We start from the raw sequence: 20,955 nt of genomic DNA on the forward strand, positions 1-20,955 counted from the left end.
AGATTACCTACAAAACAACAGTCCATCGCTTTGTGGCAGGGGGGGAGGTAATGTTCTGGCATAACCACAAGCACAGGAATGAAGATGAAGAACGCAAGTGAAGAGAAGGGGATGAAACAACATCAGCCACTGATATGCTGATTAGGATCGCACGATAACAGGAGTGGCCTCTACAAGAGGAGAATAAAAGTGCTGCTGCTGCCGGCATTGACTGCTTAGTATCGGAACAGTATGCAGACAGTCCTAGCACAGAACACTATGATAGCAGTTATTAGTGATTCACACACTGTGAGTCAAATTTGCATGAACATTGTCTTTAGTGAAGAACATTACTGGTTGCTGGACACTTGTTGTCAATAAAAGCTAAGTATTATCAATATGCTTTACTGAAATAAAACTACTAATGTTATTTGCTTGAATTGTTGCATAGCATTCCGAGAACGCAGCAACCTTTAGGCACCCTATACAAGACAAGTGGGTAGGATCCCACATTTCTCCTCTTCAAAAATTCTGAAGATGTCTTCAGCACTAAATATGGAGAAATTCCTCCATTGCGTAAGTGAAACAATGACACAATACAGCTACACATCTACTACTTAACACTGTCAGCTCATAACTGACTGGCTGAATGCACATCAGCTGTTTACAGTTGTTAGTTCATGATGCAAGCTTAGCTACTCCACTGACACAGCTTATATGCCAGGAATAAAATCCATCTCAGAACTTCCTGGGTGGACAGTGTATTATAGTTGTGAAACACACATAAACAGAAAGATGATCAACAATTACTGTGAAACACTGGCAGCTGCCCATCAAATTAGTGAAGCAGTGGAAGTCCAGTATTCAATTCCCAATGGTACTAGGACTTTTTCTGTCACTTACCATGTCTGGCTGTAACTTTTTAAGTGAAAAATGTCAAACTGCACCAAGGTCCAGGGGCCACGACACGCTAAAGGGGCCCTTATAACTGGCTGGCAGTTAAGAGGCCAGAGGATAACAATAGCATACCATCTGCAATAGAATAAGCTTAATAAAGTGCTGCAGTGTTCAAACCAACCTTCAAATTGAATGTAACTTTATCTTTTATATAACTACATACACATCTACATGGCCACACAGCAAACCACACTCAAGTGCCTGGTAGTGGATTCATCAAACCACTTTCATACTAATTCCTTATTATTCCACTCTTGAACAGTGCGCAGAAAAAACAAACACCTATATCTCTCTGTGTGAGCTCTGATTTCATGTTTTGTATGGTGATGTTCGTTTTCCCATGTTAGTTGGCGAGGAAAAGTTGGTGACTGAAATTTCCTGAGAAGATCCCACCACAATGAACATGCCTTTGTTTCAATGATGTCCACCCCAAATCCCACATCATGTTCATGACACTCTCTCCCCATTTCTTGATAATACAAAATGTGTTGGCCTTCTTTAATTTTTTTGGTGTACTCCATTAAACCCATCTGGTAAGGATCCTACACCATGCAGCAGTGCACAAAAGAGGACAAACAAGTATATTGTATGCAGTCTCTTTAGTACATCTGTGACATCTCCTAAATGTACTGCCAATAAAACATGTATAATATGTATGCTGTCTCTTTAGTACATCTGTGGCATCTCCTAAATGTTCTGTCAATAAAACATGTATAATATGTGTTAATAGGTCAATAGACATGATATTGCTTGATTACACCATCAGCATTGTGCAAATGGTCCATGGAACATGAAACTAACTAAGCAACCAACCAATAAATCAGTGGTAGTATACACTGCCTGAAACTACTTGTTAGACATTTGTCATGTGGTGCTGTAGCAGTGTCACACCACCTGTCAGAAACATGGCAGTTAAGTCTCAGACAATAGGAAGTGGACTGCTAAAACTGGTAGAAGGTATTTCTTGGCAGTTGTGGCTGGCGGCAATTAAATGGGTTGTCACCAGTGGCCAACATCAACTCATCATGCACATCACACGACATGAAAACTACACAAGAAGTGATGCTTTGTTGGGGCATGCTGGCAACAGCAGACAGTTCATGTGTGACATTAAGAGCTCTGATTGGAGGAACCAAGTCCAAGGCATGATGTGTCAACTAACAAGTAATGTTAATCTGTAGTCATTATCATCACATATCTAAATCTACCCAAACAGGTCATATTGAGGTAGAATGACCACATAAAACTAGTTGAAAAACAGGTACAAGGCAAAAAGAATTACTGAAACAATCCTAGAGAGATTTAATTCATCAACATCAGGACAGCACTTACAAAATTTTCAACCAACAAAAGACAATGCACAAACTATAATTCATAACAATCCTACAAATTAGCCCTATCTATAAATAAATAACAGATAAAAGAAAATAAAAAATATGGAGTGATTTACCTCAGCATATGAATAACAATACATAAAAAATAACTTACTTGCTGAAAATATTTTTCAGCGAGATTCTTGTCACCTGAAGCAGCAAGTAGCTCAGCCCATCCACACACTGCAAGTGCATCAGAGGAGGCAGAAGAAATCCGCAGTAGTGAGCCACCCAATTCACGTGCAGCATCATACTGTCCCAATAAGACATGTGCAAACACAGCCTGCACGAAATGTTAAAATGATTTCATTAAACATCCATGAGTTTTTTGTTTATTACATTACATAAGGAATATTATCTACAGCGTCAGTGTTATTCATGCTGAGCTCTCTACACATGTTTCTATATATTCACAGCTGTAGCAAAAATCAATAAAGACATCGAATACAAAATACCTACTTTTAAATTTCATAAAATTGTTTAAAGGAACTTTTATTATGGCTTATCACACATTCTTGCTTAAGCAAAAATCATAAGAGCTCTTCATATAGATATATAAAATAAATTATATGCTTAAGCAGATTTCCAGGAAACAAAGCTATGTGCCATCGTAAGGAAGACACACACAAATACTTCCATGGTATGACAAGAGTCACAAGTAGTTGTCGTTGTTGTGGTCTTCAGATCAAAGAATGGTTTGGTGAAGCTCTCCATGGTACTCTGTCCTTTGCAGGCCTTTCCATCTCCAAGTAACTACTGCAACCTACATCCCTCTGAATCTGTTTACTGTATTCATCTCTTGGTCTCCCTTTACAATTTTTACAATTTTTACCCACCACACTTCCCTCCAGTACTAAATTGGTGATCCCTTGATGCCTCAGAATGTATCCTAGCAACCGATCCCTTCATTTAGTCAGGTTGTACCACAAATTTCTCTTCGCCCCAACTATATTCAGTACCTCCTCATTAGTCACGTGGTCTACCCATCTAATCTTCAGCACACTTCTGTAGCACCATATTCCAAAAGCTTCTATTCTCTTCTCATCTAAACTGTTTATCATCCTTGTTTCACTTCCATACATGAATACACTCCATACAAATACTTTCAGAAAGGACTTCCTGACACTTAAATCTACACTTGCTGTTAGCAAATTTCTCTTCTTTAGAAACGTTTTTCTTGCCACTGCCAGTCTACATTTTATACCCTCCCTACTTTGACCATCATCAGTTATTTTGCTCCCCAAATAGCAAAACTCCTTTACTACTTTAAGTGTCTCATTTCCTAATCTAATTCCCTCAGCATCACCCGACTTAATTCGACTACATTCCATTATCCTCATTTTGCTTTTTTGATGTTCATCTTATATCTTCCTTTCAAGATACTGTCCATTCCATTCAACTCCTCCCCCAAGTCCTTTGTTGTCTCTGTCAGAACTAAAATGTCACTGGCGAACCTTTAAGTTTTTATTTCTTCTCACTGGACCTTAATTCCTGCTCCAAATTTTTCTTTGTTTTCTTTACTGCTTGTTCAATATAAAGATTGAATAACATTGGGGATAGGCTACAACCCTGTCTCACTCACTTCTCAATCACTGCTTCCCTTATGTGCCCATTGACTCATAACTGCCATCTGGTTTCTGTACAAATTGTAAATAGCCTTTCTCTCCCTGTAGTTTACCCCTGCCATCTTTACAATTTGAAAGAGAGTATCCCACTCAACATTGTCAAATGCTTTCGCTAAGTCTACAAATGCTATAAACTTAGGTTTGCCTTTCCTTAAACTATCCTCTAAGAGAAGTCATGGATCAGTATTGTCTTATGTGTTCCTTTATTTCTGCGAAATCCAAACTGATTTTCCCTGAGGTCTGTTTCTACCACTTTTTCCATTGTTCTGTATGGGATTCATGTTAGTATTTTGTAGCCATGACTTATTAAACTGACAGTTCAGTAATTTTCAGACCTGTCAATGCCGGCTTTCTTTAAAGTTGGAATTATTATATTCTTTTTGAGAGGGTATTTAGCCTGTCTCAAACATCTTGCTCAGCAGGTGGAAGAGTTTTGTCATGGATGGCTCTCCCAAGGCTATCAGTAGCTCTAATGGAATGTTGTCTACTACCGGGCCTGTTTCAACTTAAGTCTTTCAGTGTTTTGCCAAATTCTTCATCTTTCTCTACATCCTCTTCCATTTCCATAATACTGCCCTCAAGTACATCTCCCTTGTATAGATACTCTATACACTCCTTCCACCTTTCTACTTTTCCATCTTTGCTTATGACTGGTTTTCCATCTAAGCTCTTGATATTCATACAGGTGGTTTTCTTTTGTGCAAAGATCTCTTTAATTTTCCTGGAGGCAGTATCTATCTGACTCCAGTGATATATGGTTCTATATCCTTACATTTTTCCTCTGCCATTTTCCTGGTCAGCCATTTTGCACTTCCTGTTGATCTCATTTTTTTGGACGTTTGTATTCCCTTTCACCTGCTTCTTTTATTGCATTTTATATTTTCTCCTTTCATCAAATAAATCCAATATCTTTTGTGTTATCCAAGGATTCCTACAAGTCCTTGTCTTTTTACCTACTTGATCCTCTGCTTGCCTTTTTACAAACATTCAATATGCAAACCATGAGTGATCTGGCAGACATCAGTACGGTAATCGAATTCTTGCCGTACCCGTCCCAGCATGGCATCATCGACTGTGGCAGTTGCTTCCCGTTTCGCTCCCGGAGCTCTGCTACATCACGTGGTAGAGGCGATACATACACCAGATCTTTAATGTGTCCACACATAAAAGAGTCATACGAAGTGAGATCTGGTGATCTGGGAGGCCATTTCATGAAACAGCTTGCCCCGCGCCTAAACTCTTCATGTTTGCGACTAGCGCTGATTATCGACAAATTACCAAACTATGATGTGGCAGTATATATGGAAAAAAAAACACACTTCTGAGTTTCTCTTCAAAATGACATATGTATGATATCTGGACAATATTTGGTTCTTGTGCAATAAATAATTGAAAGTGTTCCTGGACTTTATGTACAGCCTGTATTATCACAGAAAAATATCAAACTCTGTAATCAATTAATATGATCTGCGAATGTAATTGCAATCTCTATTATTTTGCAAAAAGATCACTCTCTCTCTTCCCTTCGGTTTCTTCGCAGTGTAAGAAGGCATTTTGTAACGAGGCACAAAAACGTGTAAGTTTCGTGTAATATTTAGCCTAAATATTACTTAAAAGGACTGATGTTTTTCTGAAACAGCCCTATATTCATGAAGTAATGTATTTCAAAATTTTATGCAAATTTTATAGGGGAACATTGGTGCAGAGGTCAGGACCACTGTCCTAAATGATAAAGGCCTAGAGTCGTAATAAATATCTTAATATCTGCTAATTTTGACAAATTAAAATAAATGTAAATGTAGGAGAATTCTCATTAGTAGTTTTTCCTTTAAAAAAGTAAAAGTAATCACTTTTTCCAATATTGAATCGTATTTGAGTAAAGTGACTCTAGTAAATTTTTTTGATCCCCGCTTAACAGGATTTGCTAGAATCTCCTTCGCCTTACATTTTCATAATAACACAAAATAATTATCAAAAGAGAATCTCAATAACAAAAAATACAGCCATATATCTGGAACTGTGTGTGTTGGTGGTGTCTTTTAATATAAAAACATTGTGTCGGGCAAATTAATTGCGAGAAGTACCACAACTAAATCACTGACGAAAATAATTTTCCATTTGTGAAGCAGCCAGAATAACACAACTCCAACTTATCATAATATATAAAAACCAATACATAAAAGAACCACCACATACTGTATTTCTTTCTTGTTCTTGTCAATCGTTCCCTAATGCTCCCTCTGAAACCATCTGCAACCTATGGTTCTTTCAGTTTATCCAGCTCCCATCTCCTTAAATTCCTGCCTTTTTGCAGGTTCTTCAATTTTAATGTACAGTTCATGACCAGTAAATTGTGGTCAGCGTCCACATCTGTCCCTGGAAATGTCTTACAACTTAAAATCTAGTTCTTAAATCTCTGTCTAACAATTATATACTCAATCTGAAACCTTCCAGTGTCTGCAGGTCTCCTCCACAAATACAACCTTCTCTCAATATTCTTGTTTGCTATGATTAAACAATGCTCAGTGCTAAATTCTACCAGGTGGCTTCCTCTTTCATTTCTTTCCTCCAGTCCATATACACGTACTACTTTTCCTTCTCTTTCTTTTCCTGCTATGGAATTCCATTCCCCCATGAGTATTAAATTTTTGGCTCCCTTAACTACCTGAATAATTTCTTTTAGTTCATCAACCATTTTCTCAATTTTCTCGTCATCTGTGGAGATAGTTGGCATATAAACTTGTACTACTGTAGTGGGTGTGGGCTTCGTGTGTATCTTGGTTATAATAATGCATTCACTATGCTGTTAATAGTAGCTTATCCATGTTCCTATTTTATCACTCATTATTAAACCTACTCCTGCATTCCCGCTTTCTGATTTTGTATTTATAACCCTGTATTCGCCTGACCAGAAGTCTTGTTCCTCCTGCAAACGAACTTCATTAATTCTCACTATATCTAACTTTAACTTATCCATTTCCCTTTTTAAATTTTCTAGCCTACCTGCCCAGTTAAGGGATCTTACATTCTGTGCTTCAATCCATAGAACGTCTGTTTTGTTTCTCCTGATAATGACATCCTCCTGAGTATCCCCTGCCAAGAAATCAAAATGGGGAACTATTTTACCTTCGGAATATTTTATCCAAGTGGATGCCATCATCATTTCACGATACACATGAGCCACATGCCCTTGGGAAAAATTACGGCTATAGTTTCCCCTTGCTTTCATCTGTTCGCAGTACCAGCACAGCCAGACCGTTTTCGTTGATGTTACAAGGCCAAATCAGTCAATCATCCAGACTGTTAGCCTGGCAACACGTTGTGTCCTCTCAACAGACACCCCTCCATTGTGGTTGCACCTAAGGTATGGCTATCTGTATTGCTGAGGCATGCAAGCCTCCCCACCAACGGCAAGGCCCATGGCTCATCGGGCAGAGGTGGAAGGGGGGCGGGGGAGGGGGGGGTTACAATAAGCAAATGGAGAAGTGGTTTTATCTTTCCTACAATCACATTCAAAGTGCGCAACACTACACTACACAAAATTGTGTGAGTACATGTGAAGTGGCAGAGCATCATTTTCATCTTAGTGTTTACTGAGAGACTGTAGCATATGCGGTGCAGTTATAAAAAATGAAATGCATGAACTGTATGAAGAATCTAGCTCTTATAGACCCAGCAGAGGGACAGCAATGATTTCCTCAGTTATATGGTATGAACTGATTAAGAGCAATAACTGTTCACATTGCAGATTTATTTTACAGCATATAATGGTTTCAAGCTAATCCTATGATGGAAAGAATTTCTTCAAAAATTACTGTTTATCCTTTTGTACAGTAAAGATCATTATGACTGTGACATCCTACGTATTGTCTACATCAAAATGAGGAATGATTCAGATTTGTATCTCATTGTTATGATGATCTTTGATACTGATGTTTGGTTTGTGGGGCGCTCAATAACACGATTATCAGGATCTGTACAAATTCTCAATCTTGTCACAGTCCAGTTTCACCATTTTCTTGAATGTAGATGAAATGGTGACAAACACAAGCACTAGTCCCCAGGCAGAGAAAATCCCTGACCTGACCGGGAATCAAACCTGGTACCCCGTGTTCCTTAGGTAGCAACACTAACCACTAGAAAACGAGCTGTGGATTCCCACTGCTATTATTCAACTATACTACGCTGAGTGAAGGAAAAGTGGACCACCCAGAAAGGGAGGAGGAAGTGAAATAAAACTTCATTAGTTGACAGGTGATGTTATTTCAATAATCAAAAACCAAATCAAATTTAAAAAGAACTTGGCAGTACGAGCCCACTGATTAGCATGACGTTGCACCCCTTTGGCCTGGATGCATGCACTGATTGGAAGAGTGTCATAAAGGCACTGTGTACTTTCCTCAAGCCCACAACATTTGTAACTAGTCCTTGCAATCCCATATAATGACACCGAGACAGACTCTGCATCCAACCTGATCCCACATTTTATTGGGGATAGATCTGAGGACGCTGATGGTCAAGAGAGTACATCACCCTCATGCAGACTGTTCATACAGACACATGCCATGTGTGGACGAGCAGTGGCTTGTTGCAGAATACAATAGTGTCATGTAAAAGGTAACATAAGAGGAGGCGCTATGTCTGTGATACACCGCTGTGCCGCCAGAGTTGCCACAATTACAACCAGACGTGAAGTGAAGTCATACCCGGTGGCTCCCATGACACCGGAGTAACACTCTTGTGCCTCTCCTGAAGTCACCGCTTTACTCACCGACAATGATCTGTGACATATCATAGTGCTGCCCAAGTTCTCACAATCATTACCAGACATGAACTGAAGTCATATCTGATGACTACAATGACTGCAGGAGTAACACCGCCGTACCTCTCCACAACCTTCAAAGAATGGTACCTCTCCCCAGGTCACCACTGTACTCCCTGACAATGGTTATTCATGGTAGTGGAGAATTGCAATCCATCACTGAACACAATGCGACACCATTCATCAGCATTCCATATTACCAGCCCCATTAAAAAATCAGCTGTTGGAATTGCAGTGATATTGGCAGACTACGCATTGGACTAATGGTGCCTGATGAAAAAGAATGTTGCAGGGAGTCCATTACTCATTCTCAAATGGCTGGCACAGGTGAGAAGCAACTGCATTGTGCTTGGTGCATAATATGGCAATCCTCCCTTTTGATGGTCAGATGTAATTAGCCAAAACCCCACACTTGAGTATACCTGCCCTCACATTCCCATGCAGTCCAATATAAGGCTATTGTCACATCTGAATGTCACACAAATCTAGATATTGCATGATTTGACCAGCCGACCAAATGGAGATCCACGCTGAACCCTTTTCAAACTTTGTCAGGTGTTGATAATGCTGTCTAACATGAGCAAGCACCATCTCCATGATATTCACAGTGACCACTCAACATCTGATGTTGTTCCTTGTATACTCTGCCAGGACTAGTGGCAACACTAAGCATGAACAACACTAATGCAATCTTGTGGCCATTCTACCTGTCACCAAGAGTTGCAACTCTAGCCACTTACATATACGTCAAAGGTGTCAGTGTAGGAAGTTCCAACTATGTATTCTGGGAACCTCACTATTTTTTATCAAGCAGTGTAGTTAAATTATCATTCACAAAAATTAGAAATCTTGTACAACTTCTTTTGTTTCTTCATACCCCTGTAATATATCGTTGTAAAGAACCCTGCAAACAAATTAACACTAGAAGTAACTGGAGTTCATGGCACACAATTCCAGCTCACAATAGAATGCAAACACTGAAAACGAGCAAATGAGCAGAATGAACATCTCAATATCCCTTAGGAAAGGTCCAGTTACTCACCTGGTAAAAACTATTTTCTCCTGCTTTCTTCTTCTCATCAGCCAGGCGTTCCTCCACTGTTGACAAAGCTTCATGGTCAGGAACAGCACAGGCCTTGTGTGCAGCAGCCAGGGCTATCAGAGGTCCCAGAGCTTGTCCTGACACGACATCAGCTGCCAGTGCCTCCAGCGCACGAACAGATTCTGCAGTTTGACCTTCTAATAGCAAGGCAACACCTTTAGAAAGGCGAAGAACTGTATCTCTAGGAAATTGTTGAAGTCCATTGGCCGCTGCAGTGTAAGCGGAGCGATAGAGCTTTTCCCGGATCAAGAAATGGACACTTGCCCATAGATCATGTGTTGACTCAGTCATCCTCTACCTGTTGATCACATTTTTAAACAATTTGAAAAAACATATATACTTCTTAGTTCTGTACAATTTAGGTAAAACTAAATATAAGAGTGTCCACTTATTGACTTTATTCCCTCTCTATACAGGGGCAGAGTACAAATGAAACTTTTAGTATATTTCTTGCATGTGGATTTCTTCTGTTGATGAAATTTAAAAGCATAGGCACTTTGTTTCACATCTAATAATCTCAACAGTACTTTCTGATCTTACCTCAAATTCTGAGGTCAGATTACTTTTCTTGCAACAGCACATTGTGCGACCCACATTAAAATCAGAGTTAAGCTTTTCAAAATGTAATCCTGCACTACTCAATGGTAACTTCTTGTATTGAAAACAGTGTATGTAACACTGTTTCTATTTTTATCATGTAGGGCAATATTACGGTATATTAATAAATTCATCCTAGGATCACTTTACAGTGGCACAAGATTTAGCAGATTCTGTGTCTACATCTACACTCACATTTTGCAAACAAATGTGAAGTGCATGGTACAGGGAAAATCTCACTGTAACAATTATTTTGGGTTTCTTCCATATATGAAGCACAGAAAGAATGACACCTTAAATGCCTCTATGTGCGAGTAAGCCAGTCTTACCGTGACTTTCCTACAGAAGGAAGCTGTAGTACATTCTTATATTGCTCACTCAATACCTTTTCTCAAAACTTTGTAAGTAGGATTTCATTGGGATTGGCATCTACAGGATCATCCAGAAAAGAAAAGCCATATAGTTACACAAAATGAAAACACAATATTTAAAAAAAAATCAATTCTATTACATACATGAAGTTTCCTTCACTTCTCTACATAATTATCTCCTACATTTAAACATTTGTCGTATATGGTCATGATCTTCAGAATCCCCATGTTATATACTCTTCTGCTGCCAGTTCATTAAGCCAAGTGGTCACTGTTTTCCTCAACTTCCAAAACACTTAACGTCCAAAAACTCTTTCAGCTTCAGGAAAACGTGGAAATCACTAAGAACAAGGTCCGGAATATAGGAAAGAACAATTCGTAAAGAAAGCATTCCTCATCCCACATTTTGGATGGCTCGCCACAGTTTTCTTACAGTCTCACAATAAAAATGTACACTGATCATAGAGACCATTAGGCTTAATGAACTGGCCGTAGAAGAATATAACATGGGAATCCTTAAGGTCATGAGCAAATCCAGCAAACATTTAAATGAAGGAGGCAATTACGTACAGAAGTAAAGGAAGCTTTGTGTATGTAACATACCATATTACTTTTTCCAATTAATGTCATGTTTTTCATTTTGTAGCACTATACCGTCTTTATTTTCTGGTTGAACCTTGCATTTTTAAGCAACCGTCAGTTTAGATTTTTCATTATTTACGTGACTTCTTATGCCTCAAACAAACCCGTTCACTTCCAATTTCCTGCGTAACGTTTGCTGCCAACTTGTTACAAGACTTTTGTGCTAGAATACACAGCACTATTTTCAACACTAGAGAGTGATATGTGGTCTTTATGGAGATTATTTTTATTTCTAGTGACTTGGAATTTCACACCATCTTACCACTGCATCATCTTACTCAGTACATTGACTGATTAGAAAACTAACTCAAGGCAGTCAGAAGAGAGGAGGAAGGTAATAGTACGTCAGTACATGTACTGTACTGGTGGAGTTTCAAATGAAATCTAATGAATCTGCTTTCAAACAAATGAATCTGCTTTCAATCATCCATTTTTCACCTGTTTTCTGATATGTTAAGCTTTTGTTGAATTTAGTGTCTAATTATTTGAATCTAATGTCACAGATACTGTCAACAGTGACTTTTTTTATTTTTCTGATGCCTAACAGTGGTAAAAATTTCCTTGGCTTTGTTCTTAGAACTTCGTATTTTTTGTGCATAGTGCATGGCTTTCATTTCTCTCTTGATTTCTACTTTCATTGGCCCTCACCAATGACTTAAATTTCTTGTCAACTGTGTGCCCTTTGTAAACTTATCAGTATTAGTATTGTTTCTTCAGTAAATACGCTCTGAACAGTGTGAATATGTACTTTTCTCTTCTCAACTAAATATCCCCCCCATGAACCATGGGTCTTGCCATTGGTGGGGAGGCTTGTGTGCCTCAGCGATACAGCCAGTAGGTGCAACCACAATGGAGGGGTATCTGTTGAGAGGCCAGACAAACATTTGCTTCCTGAAGAGGGGCAGCAGCCTTTTCAGTAGATGCAGGGGCAACAGTCCGGATGATTGATTGATCTAACCAAAACAGCCTTTCTGTGCTGGTACTGTGAACAGCTGAAAGCAAGGGGAAACTAGAGCCGTAATTTTTCCCGAGGGCATGCAGCTTTACTGTATGGTTAAATGATGATGGCGTCCTCTTGGGTAAACTATTCCGGAGGTAAAATAGTCCCCCATTCAGATCTCCGGGTGGGGACTACTCAGGAGGACGTAGTTATCAGGAGAAAGAAAACTGGCATTCTACAGATCGCAGTGTGGAATGTCAGATCCCTTAATTGGGCAGGTATGTTAGAAAATTTGAAATGGGAAATGGATGGGCTGAAGTTAATATAGTGGCAATTACTGAAGTTCAGTGTCAGGAGGAACAAGTCTTCTGGTCGGGTGAATACAGGGTTCTAAATACAAAATCAAAGAGGGGTAATGCAGGAGTAGGTATAATAATGAATAAAACAATAGAAGTGCGAGTAAGCTACTACAAACAGCATAGTGAACGCATTATTGTGGCGAAGATAGACATGAAGCCCACACCTACTACAGTAGTACAAGTTTATATGCCAACTAGCTCAGCAGATGACAAAGAGATTGATGAAATGTATGATGAGATAAAAGAAATTATTCAGATAGTGAAGGGAGACGAAAATTTAATAGTCATGGGTGGCTGGAATTCTATAGTAGGAAAAGGAAGAGAAGGAGATGTAGTAGGTGAATATGGAAAGGGGGTAAGAAATGAAAGAGGAAGCCACATGGTACAATTTTAGATTTTGAAGCTCATTTTATAATGGTGTCCCTACAAGATTCACAATGTGCAACAAATGAAGCCCCAATGTATACTACAATGCTGCGACTTTGACCTTCCATTTTCTGGTGCACTTCAAAATGGATGACATGTGGTCAGGGAATATCCTTTGGATGGACAAGGCGATTTTATCTTGCATGGTACTGTGAATGCATAGAACTGTCCCATATGAGATTTTAATCTGCCATATGTTGTGCAGGAATATCCACTGCAGTCAGATTACGTGATGTGGTTTAAAAAGCTCATTCATTGTCAGTCTGTTTTGCTTCAAGGGGATGACACCTCGTGCACTTGTTAGGTGTACAGTGACATCTGCATGTTATAAGGACCTGCTTGTGAAACATGACTCCGGCCTTGCAAGAATGAAGTTGAGTCCACACCATTATTTTCATCCAAGGTGGGGTGACACACATGTCGCTTGCCACGTGAAAAGCTTGCTTTGAAAAACCTTCGGTAATGACCCCATCATCTCTAGGTAATTTCGGGATGTGGTGCCTTCCAGAACCCCCAACCTAAATCCATGTGATTTCTGGTTGTGGAGTTCCTCAAATATAAGGGATGTATCTGGATTTTTCCTCATCTGAAGGATAGCATACGACAACACTTCGCTCTTATTACACCAAATATGCTGCAAGCAACAGTCGACCATACGGGTGCTTTACTTGTAGCATGTTGCCGAGTCAAAAGACCATACTGAACACAGGTTGTAACTTGTGACCATATCCTAACAAACATGCCCGAACCATCGTTTTCATGTGTTTAATAGTTCGTTCCTTTTTCCTGTATCCACACCACATTCTGACTGCTTACATTTTCACCTGGTAGCAGAAAGTGGAGCTATTATTTTTTGCAGTATATTTCAAAAGTGCACTGATTAACGAACATAGTTATGGTGTTTCAGCATCCTGCGATCTATACAGTCCACACTGCGGCACTTGGAGCACTGTCAGTTTAATTATAAAAACCTAGTGTGCGTTTGTGTGTACGGTCCTGATTCACAGCCTCCATTGTTGATTGCAAAACGAATTGTTCAATAAAATCAATAACAGAATTGCACACAACAAAATCTGCACAATATTGCAATTGGTGTGTATTATATATCTAATACGAGAACTGAACATTTGTGCGAGGCTGAAGAAGGGTATATGCATTCGGATCCCAGACTGGCGAAAATGTTTAGTTGACATCATGAATACACAAAAACAAACTTGGCATGATCCAAATGGAAGATAGATAGGTGTCTTGTTGTGTGAAGCCTACATTAAGCTCCTCAATGTACTGCAAAATTGCTATAAAGTGTCAAGGTAAATTTTAGCACCAGTGTCAACAGTTTTCCATACATTCACAGTTCCAACAAATCTAGTGCCTTATATGTTGATGTTGTGGTCTTCAGTCCTGAGACTGGTTTGATGCAGCTCTCCATGCTACTCTATCCTGTGCAAGCTGCTTCATCTCCCAGTACCTGCTACAACCTACATCCTTCTGAATCTGCTTAGTGTATTCATCTCTTGGTCTCCCTCTGTGATTTTTACCCTCCACACTGCCCTCCAATACTAAATTGGTGATCCCTTGATACCTCAGAACATGTCCTACCAACCGATCCCTTCTTCTGGTCAAGTTGTGCCACAAACTTCTCTTCTCCCCAATCCTATTCAATACTTCCTCATTAGTTATGTGATCTACCCATCTAATCTTCAGCATTCTTCTGTAGCACCACATTTCGAAAGCTTCTATTCTCTTGTTGTCCAAATTATTTATCGTCCATGTTTCACTTCCATACATGGCTACACTCCATACAAATACTTTCAAAAATGACTTCCTGACACTTAAATCTATACTCGATGTTAACAAATTACTCTTCTTCAGAAATGCTTTCCTTCCCATTGCCAGTCTACATTTTATATCCTCTCTACTTCGACCATCATCAGTTATTTTGCTCCCCAAATAGCAACACTCCTTTACTACTTTAAGTGTCTCATATCCTAATCTAATTCTCTCAGCATCAACCGACTTAATTCGACTCCATTCCATTATCTTTGTTTTGCTTTTGTTGATGGTCATCTTATATCCTCCTTTCAAGACACTGTCCATTCCGTTCAACTGCTCTTCCAAGTCCTTTGCTGTCTCTGACAGAATTACGATGTCATCGGCGAACCTCAAAGTTTTTATTTCTTCTCCATGGATTTTAATACCTACCCCGAGTTTTTCTTTTGTTTCCTTTACTGCATGCTCAATATACAGATTGAATAACATCGGGAAGAGGCTACAACCCTGTCTTACTCCCTTCCCAACAACTGCTTCCCTTTCATGTCCCTCAGCTCTTACAAATGCCATCTGGTTTCTGCACAAATAGAAAATAGCCTTTCGCTCCCTGTATTTTACCCCTGCCGCCTTTAGAATTTGAAAGAGAGTATTCCAGTCAACATTGTCAAAAGCTTTCTCTAAGTCTACGAATACTAGAAATGTAGGTTTGCCTTTCCTTAATCTTTCTTCTAAGATAAGTCGTAAGGTCAGTATTGCCTCACGTGTTCCAACATTTCTACAGAATCCAAACTGATCTTCCCCGAGGTCGGCTTCTACTAGTTTTTCCATTCGTCTGTAAAGAATTCTTGTTAGTATTTTGCAGCTGTGGCTTATTAAACTGATTGTTCAGTAATTTTCACATCTGTCAACACCTGCTTTCTTTGGGATTGGAATTATTATATTATTCTTGAAGTATGCGGGTATTTCGCCTGTTTCATACATCCTGTTCACCAGATGGTAGAGTTTTGTCAGGACTGGCTCTCCCAAGGCCGTCAGTAGTTCCAATGGAATGTTGTCTACTCCGGGGGCCTTGTTTCGACTCAGGTCTTTCAGTGCTCTGTCAAACTCTTCACGCAGTATCATATCTCCCATTTCATCTTCATCCACATCCTCTTCCATTTCCATAATATTGTCCTCAAGTACATTGCCCTTGTATAGACCCTCTATATACGCCTTCCACCTTTCTCCTTTCCCTTCTTTGCTTAGGACTGGGTTTCCATCTGAGCGCTTGATGTTCATACAAGTGGTTCTCTTATCTCCAAAGGTCTCTTTAATTTTCCTGTAGGCAGTATCTATCTTACCCTTAGTGAGATAAGCCTCTACATCCTACATTTGTCCTCTAGCCATCCCTGCTTAGCCATTTTGCACTTCCTGTCGATCTCATTTTTGAGACGTTTGTATTCCTTTTTCCTGCTTCATTTACTGCATTTTTATATTTTCTCCTTTCATCAATTAAATTCAATATTTCTTCTGTTACCCAAGGATTTCTGCTAGTCCTCGTCTTTTTACCTACTTTTTCCTCTGCTGCCTTCACTACTTCATCCCTCAAAGCTATCGATTCTTCTTCTACTGTATTTCTCTCCCCCATTCCTGTCAATTTTTCCCTTATGCTCTCCCTGAAATTCTGTACAACCTCTGGTTCTTTCAGTTTATCCAGGCGCCATCTCCTTAATTTTCCACCTTTTTGCAGTTTCATCAGTTTTATTCTACAGGTCATAACCAATAGATTGTGATCAGAGTCCACATCTGCCCCTGGAAATGTCTTACAATTTAAAACCTGGTTCCTAAATCTCTGTCTTACCATTATATAATCTATCTGATACCTTTTAGTATCTCCAGGGTTCTTCCATGTATACAACCTTCTTTCATGATTCTTAAACCATATGCCTCATATGGTTTATAAAAATTATAATGTGTATGCTGTGTTCTATAAGAATCCAGTACAGCCTTAATTTATCAAATACACATCCTTTGTCTGTAGAGACAAAAGAATTATCTATTGATCCACATGGACAAGTCTTCAAACTATCAACATATTTTTATCAGCACATGATGCAGAAAACATAAGTTACTGTTATTATCTATCATTGCATTCCTGTCTAAGGTTTAGATATAGAACCAATGTATTTTTTCATGTTTGAACTGTTAAAATAAAATTGGTAACATTACTAAACTTATTTACCAGTGTCATCTATTTTGCAGGTAATACTGTTAATTCATAAAATGATTGTTTATATGTTGCAGATTGGTGGTGGTTAAGTGTCCAGGTCAGTTATCCAAAGGTCCAGGGTTCAATGCCCAGTACGTCCAAATGATTTGCAAATTTGAGATATGCCAAGCTTCATCAGAGTTTAGAGGTGACAGTAAACTATGCCAGTATTTCCCCCTGTAACTGACAGGATAAGTCAGTTTAAAGGCAGAAGTTAGACAAGGGTATACTACCTTCAATACAGTCACAACTAGTAGAGCTCTGTGACATTCAAACTAAACTTCAGATACTTGTAGCACGAGTTCTGCAGAAGTTAGATTTTAAGATAAACTCTCTGCAATATGGAATCTTTTCCCCATTTCAAAATACTTTGGATTCTGCTAAAGCATTCCTTGACTACATAATTCTTATCTATCAGTCTCCTGAATGAAAGCCTCTCTGTTCTTCTTATTTCAGTCGAATAGCTCATTGTCGCCTGTATATTTAATTTTCTGAGTCTCCAAATTTTTTAATCCTCTTCCAAACAACATGTTCTCACTCACATAAAAATTACCTTCCTGGGGCTTGCAAATGCAAGCATCACAAAGACAAAACTAATTAGCCTCTCAAAATTTTAGGTCAACAAAAAGCATTGTGCTCCGTATATCTTCTTCTTAAATGGAGTAGGTTCCATTATGTTGTGTACCCTCATGCCTTAAGCGATGATTTTCATTTAAGGCAGTTATCAAGAGTGGAACTTGAGGCACGTACTTGATTCCAGAATGAATCTTTCCTCTGCAATGGAATATGTGTTGAAGTAAAGTGAAGTTTGTGGTACCACTTGTCTGCTTTATTCCATGAAGTAGCCGTGTAGTATTGTGTAATGTGGGTATTTGAAATAGATCACATTTGCAGAGGGCGTGCTGGACTATGTGGTGGTGCACTCTAGTGTGGAATGTTTGTTTCTAAATGTCTGTGAGTGTTGATAGTGGTTCCTTTTGCTTTGTGTGTGCTGTAAATGAATATGACACTGGTAGAGTTTTTGCCAGTTTGTTAATGATTTATTTTGATACTGACAATTATGGGCAATACATTCGTTTTCATGTTTAAAATTATTAGTGTGATGTGTTGTTTACAATTGGATATTTAATTTTATGTTTCATCCCTTTTAGTTGTGGATATGACAATGAATTTCACAAGTAGGTCCCTTCATACCACAATGGGAGACATGTTGACCATGATTAATTCCTACATTTGGTTTAATTGTCAAGTATGTGAAGCGATATGTATGAAGGTATGAGGCTGATGAAAGCTGTTGCGTCTCCAACCAGGGAGTAATTTATGTGACGCTATCTGTGGGACAACGTATAGCGTTCTATTCAAAGGGGTTTCTGGTTTGAGGAGTCTAGACTGGTTATTCAAGGGATTGTGTTGTTGACATATAATTTTTGCTAACACTAGATTGCTAGATTTATGCATCAATTGACTTTGATTGATAATTATGTGTTGTTCATTGTATTTTTTTATTGGATGTACAATTTGTGTTTATGTGTGCAACTATGTTTCTTGTCGCAAAAGGGTGTTTATGCAATTTTTAATGAATTTTTGTTTTCTGTTGTAGGTAATTATGTTGGGTTGTGATTGGTGGGTCTTGTGAAGGTTTTTTTTATTTTTTTTAGCTACGCTCATAAGCTTAGTGTTTGTTGTATCCTTGACTTTATTTAAGCTGTTTAAGCTTTGACTTTATTTAAGCTGTATATAGCACGTGAAATTTTCTATAACATTTTCTTTTTCAGGTATTTTTATTCTGGTTTTGTTGATTGCTGATGATTTTGTTTATTTGATTTTTGCACTAGTATATTTTCAATATTAGGATTGCCATATATTTAGTTTGTCCCAGCCCAAACCCTCTAATTCTCATGAATGCCCCATTAGTTTCTGGTTATGTCTGCCATTAAATATTTTTCATATTGGTTTTGTCTGTTCGAGTGTGTAATGAATGACGACACACTTGCCATATTGTTTAATCTTGAAATACAAGTGTCCGCAATCCTGACGGTGTCAGGACTCAATGTCGATGGGTGGTGCCTCAATCTTACATTTTGCCATGAGTTGATTCAAAACTTCCTGGCAGATTAAAATTGTTGCTGAACTGGGACTCAAACACTGAATGTTTACCTTCTTCGGGTAAATGGCCTACCAACTGAGCTCTTCAAGTACAACTAACGCAGTATGTAGACCATATGCTCACACTACGAATAGGTGCCGAGTTCGAATCCCAGTCCAGCAAACAGTTTTAGTCTGTCTAGATGTTTCACGTCTTGCATTTTCCACAAACTAACAACATACTGTGTTTTGAGGAACAGCACTTTTAAATAGCTGAATAGCTGTATATGTGGATTTGGAACAGAAGCAAACTGAATACCAAGACTTGGGGGTTCCACATTTATCTCATTCTGAGTTTTCTTTTATTCCTACAGCGCAGTCATCAGTGTGATATACTACTTTTCAAGCCTGTTTCCTCCATAAATGCAAGTGAGATTAAACTTGATTACAAAGGAGAATGGGTAAGTTATGGAGTATGAAAGACAAAGTTTCCCAAAGTCCCACATAAGGCCTACACATTCATTTAGTCCCCTTTGAAACTCGCAGGAATTCACCACACAGACATGCTCCCTTCCCAGTACCATGCTGATGGTAACTGGGTACAATGTGAGTGAAAACAATTGCAGTCCTTCCAGTGAAAACATTACACTGAATGAGTGTACATACTGATTCCCCTTCCATTTCTCATAGTTTATGCACAATATAAATAATATGAACCAGAATATGACAAAGTGGGTTAAATATGGAGCAAACATAACTATTAGGCTTCCTACAGGTCAACCTGTTCCAAGGAAAACCTTTATTTGGCAGTCACATTCATTCGTTTTACCAACTCAGAACCAAATTATTAGCTTCCAACTCAACCCAGACCCGCAGATTTCATCAGCAGGGAGTTGTCCAGTACCACACTGAGAATTTGATGCCTTTAGAATGCCACATAATACATATAGAGGACAGCTTTTGTTGTTTCGATCTCCAAGTACTTAATTTGTAACACAATAATGGAGGGGTATCTGTTGAGAGACCAGACAAACATGTGGTTCCTGAAGAGGGGCAGCAGCCTTTTCAGTACTTGCAGGGATGACAGTCTGGATGATTGACTGACTGATCTGGTCTTGTAACATTAACCAAAAGACCTTGCTGTGCTGGTACTGCGAATGGCTGAAAGCAAGGGGAAACTACAGCCGTAATTTTTCCCGAGGGCATACGGCTTTACTGTATGGTCTTGGGTAAAAATAGTCCCCCCATTCGGATCTCCGGGCAGGGACTACTCAGGATGACGTCCTTAGTTGGAGAAAGAAAACTTGCATTCAACGTATCAGAGTGTGGAACGTCAGATCCCTTAATCGGTCAGGTAGGTTAAAAAATTTAAAGACGAAAATGGACAGGTTAAAGTTAGATATAGTGGGAATTTGTGAAGTTCAGTCGCAGGAGGAACAAGACTTCTGGTCAGGTGAATACAGGGTTATAAATACAAAATCAAATAGGGGTAATGCAGGAGTAGGTTTAATAATGAATTAAAAAAAATATAGAATTTCGGGTAAGCTACTACGAACAGCATAGTGAACACATTATTGCAGCCAAGATAAAAACGAAGCCCACACCTACCACAGTAGTACAAGTTTATTACATTTTTACATTACAGTACAACATATGCCA

At 38.9% G+C, this 20,955-nt stretch overlaps 1 protein-coding gene across 2 annotated transcripts in view; it reads right to left on the reverse strand.

The window, feature by feature from the left end:
* LOC126278379 (tetratricopeptide repeat protein 21B-like) overlaps positions 1-20,955 on the reverse strand; it is a 268,639-nt gene that overhangs the window by 236,553 nt on the left and 11,131 nt on the right. For both annotated transcript variants that reach the window (XM_049978456.1, XM_049978457.1), the window contains exons 2-3: positions 9,799-10,156; positions 2,425-2,592 (exon numbers count right to left, since the gene is read on the reverse strand). In XM_049978456.1, coding sequence (XP_049834413.1) covers positions 2,425-2,592; positions 9,799-10,149 — 519 coding nt within the window. In that variant the 5' untranslated portion in view covers positions 10,150-10,156. The remainder of the gene's footprint in view (positions 1-2,424; positions 2,593-9,798; positions 10,157-20,955) is intronic.

This window comes from Schistocerca gregaria, chromosome 6 (genome assembly GCF_023897955.1).
Source record: "Schistocerca gregaria isolate iqSchGreg1 chromosome 6, iqSchGreg1.2, whole genome shotgun sequence".
Classification (NCBI taxonomy): domain Eukaryota; kingdom Metazoa; phylum Arthropoda; class Insecta; order Orthoptera; family Acrididae; genus Schistocerca; species Schistocerca gregaria.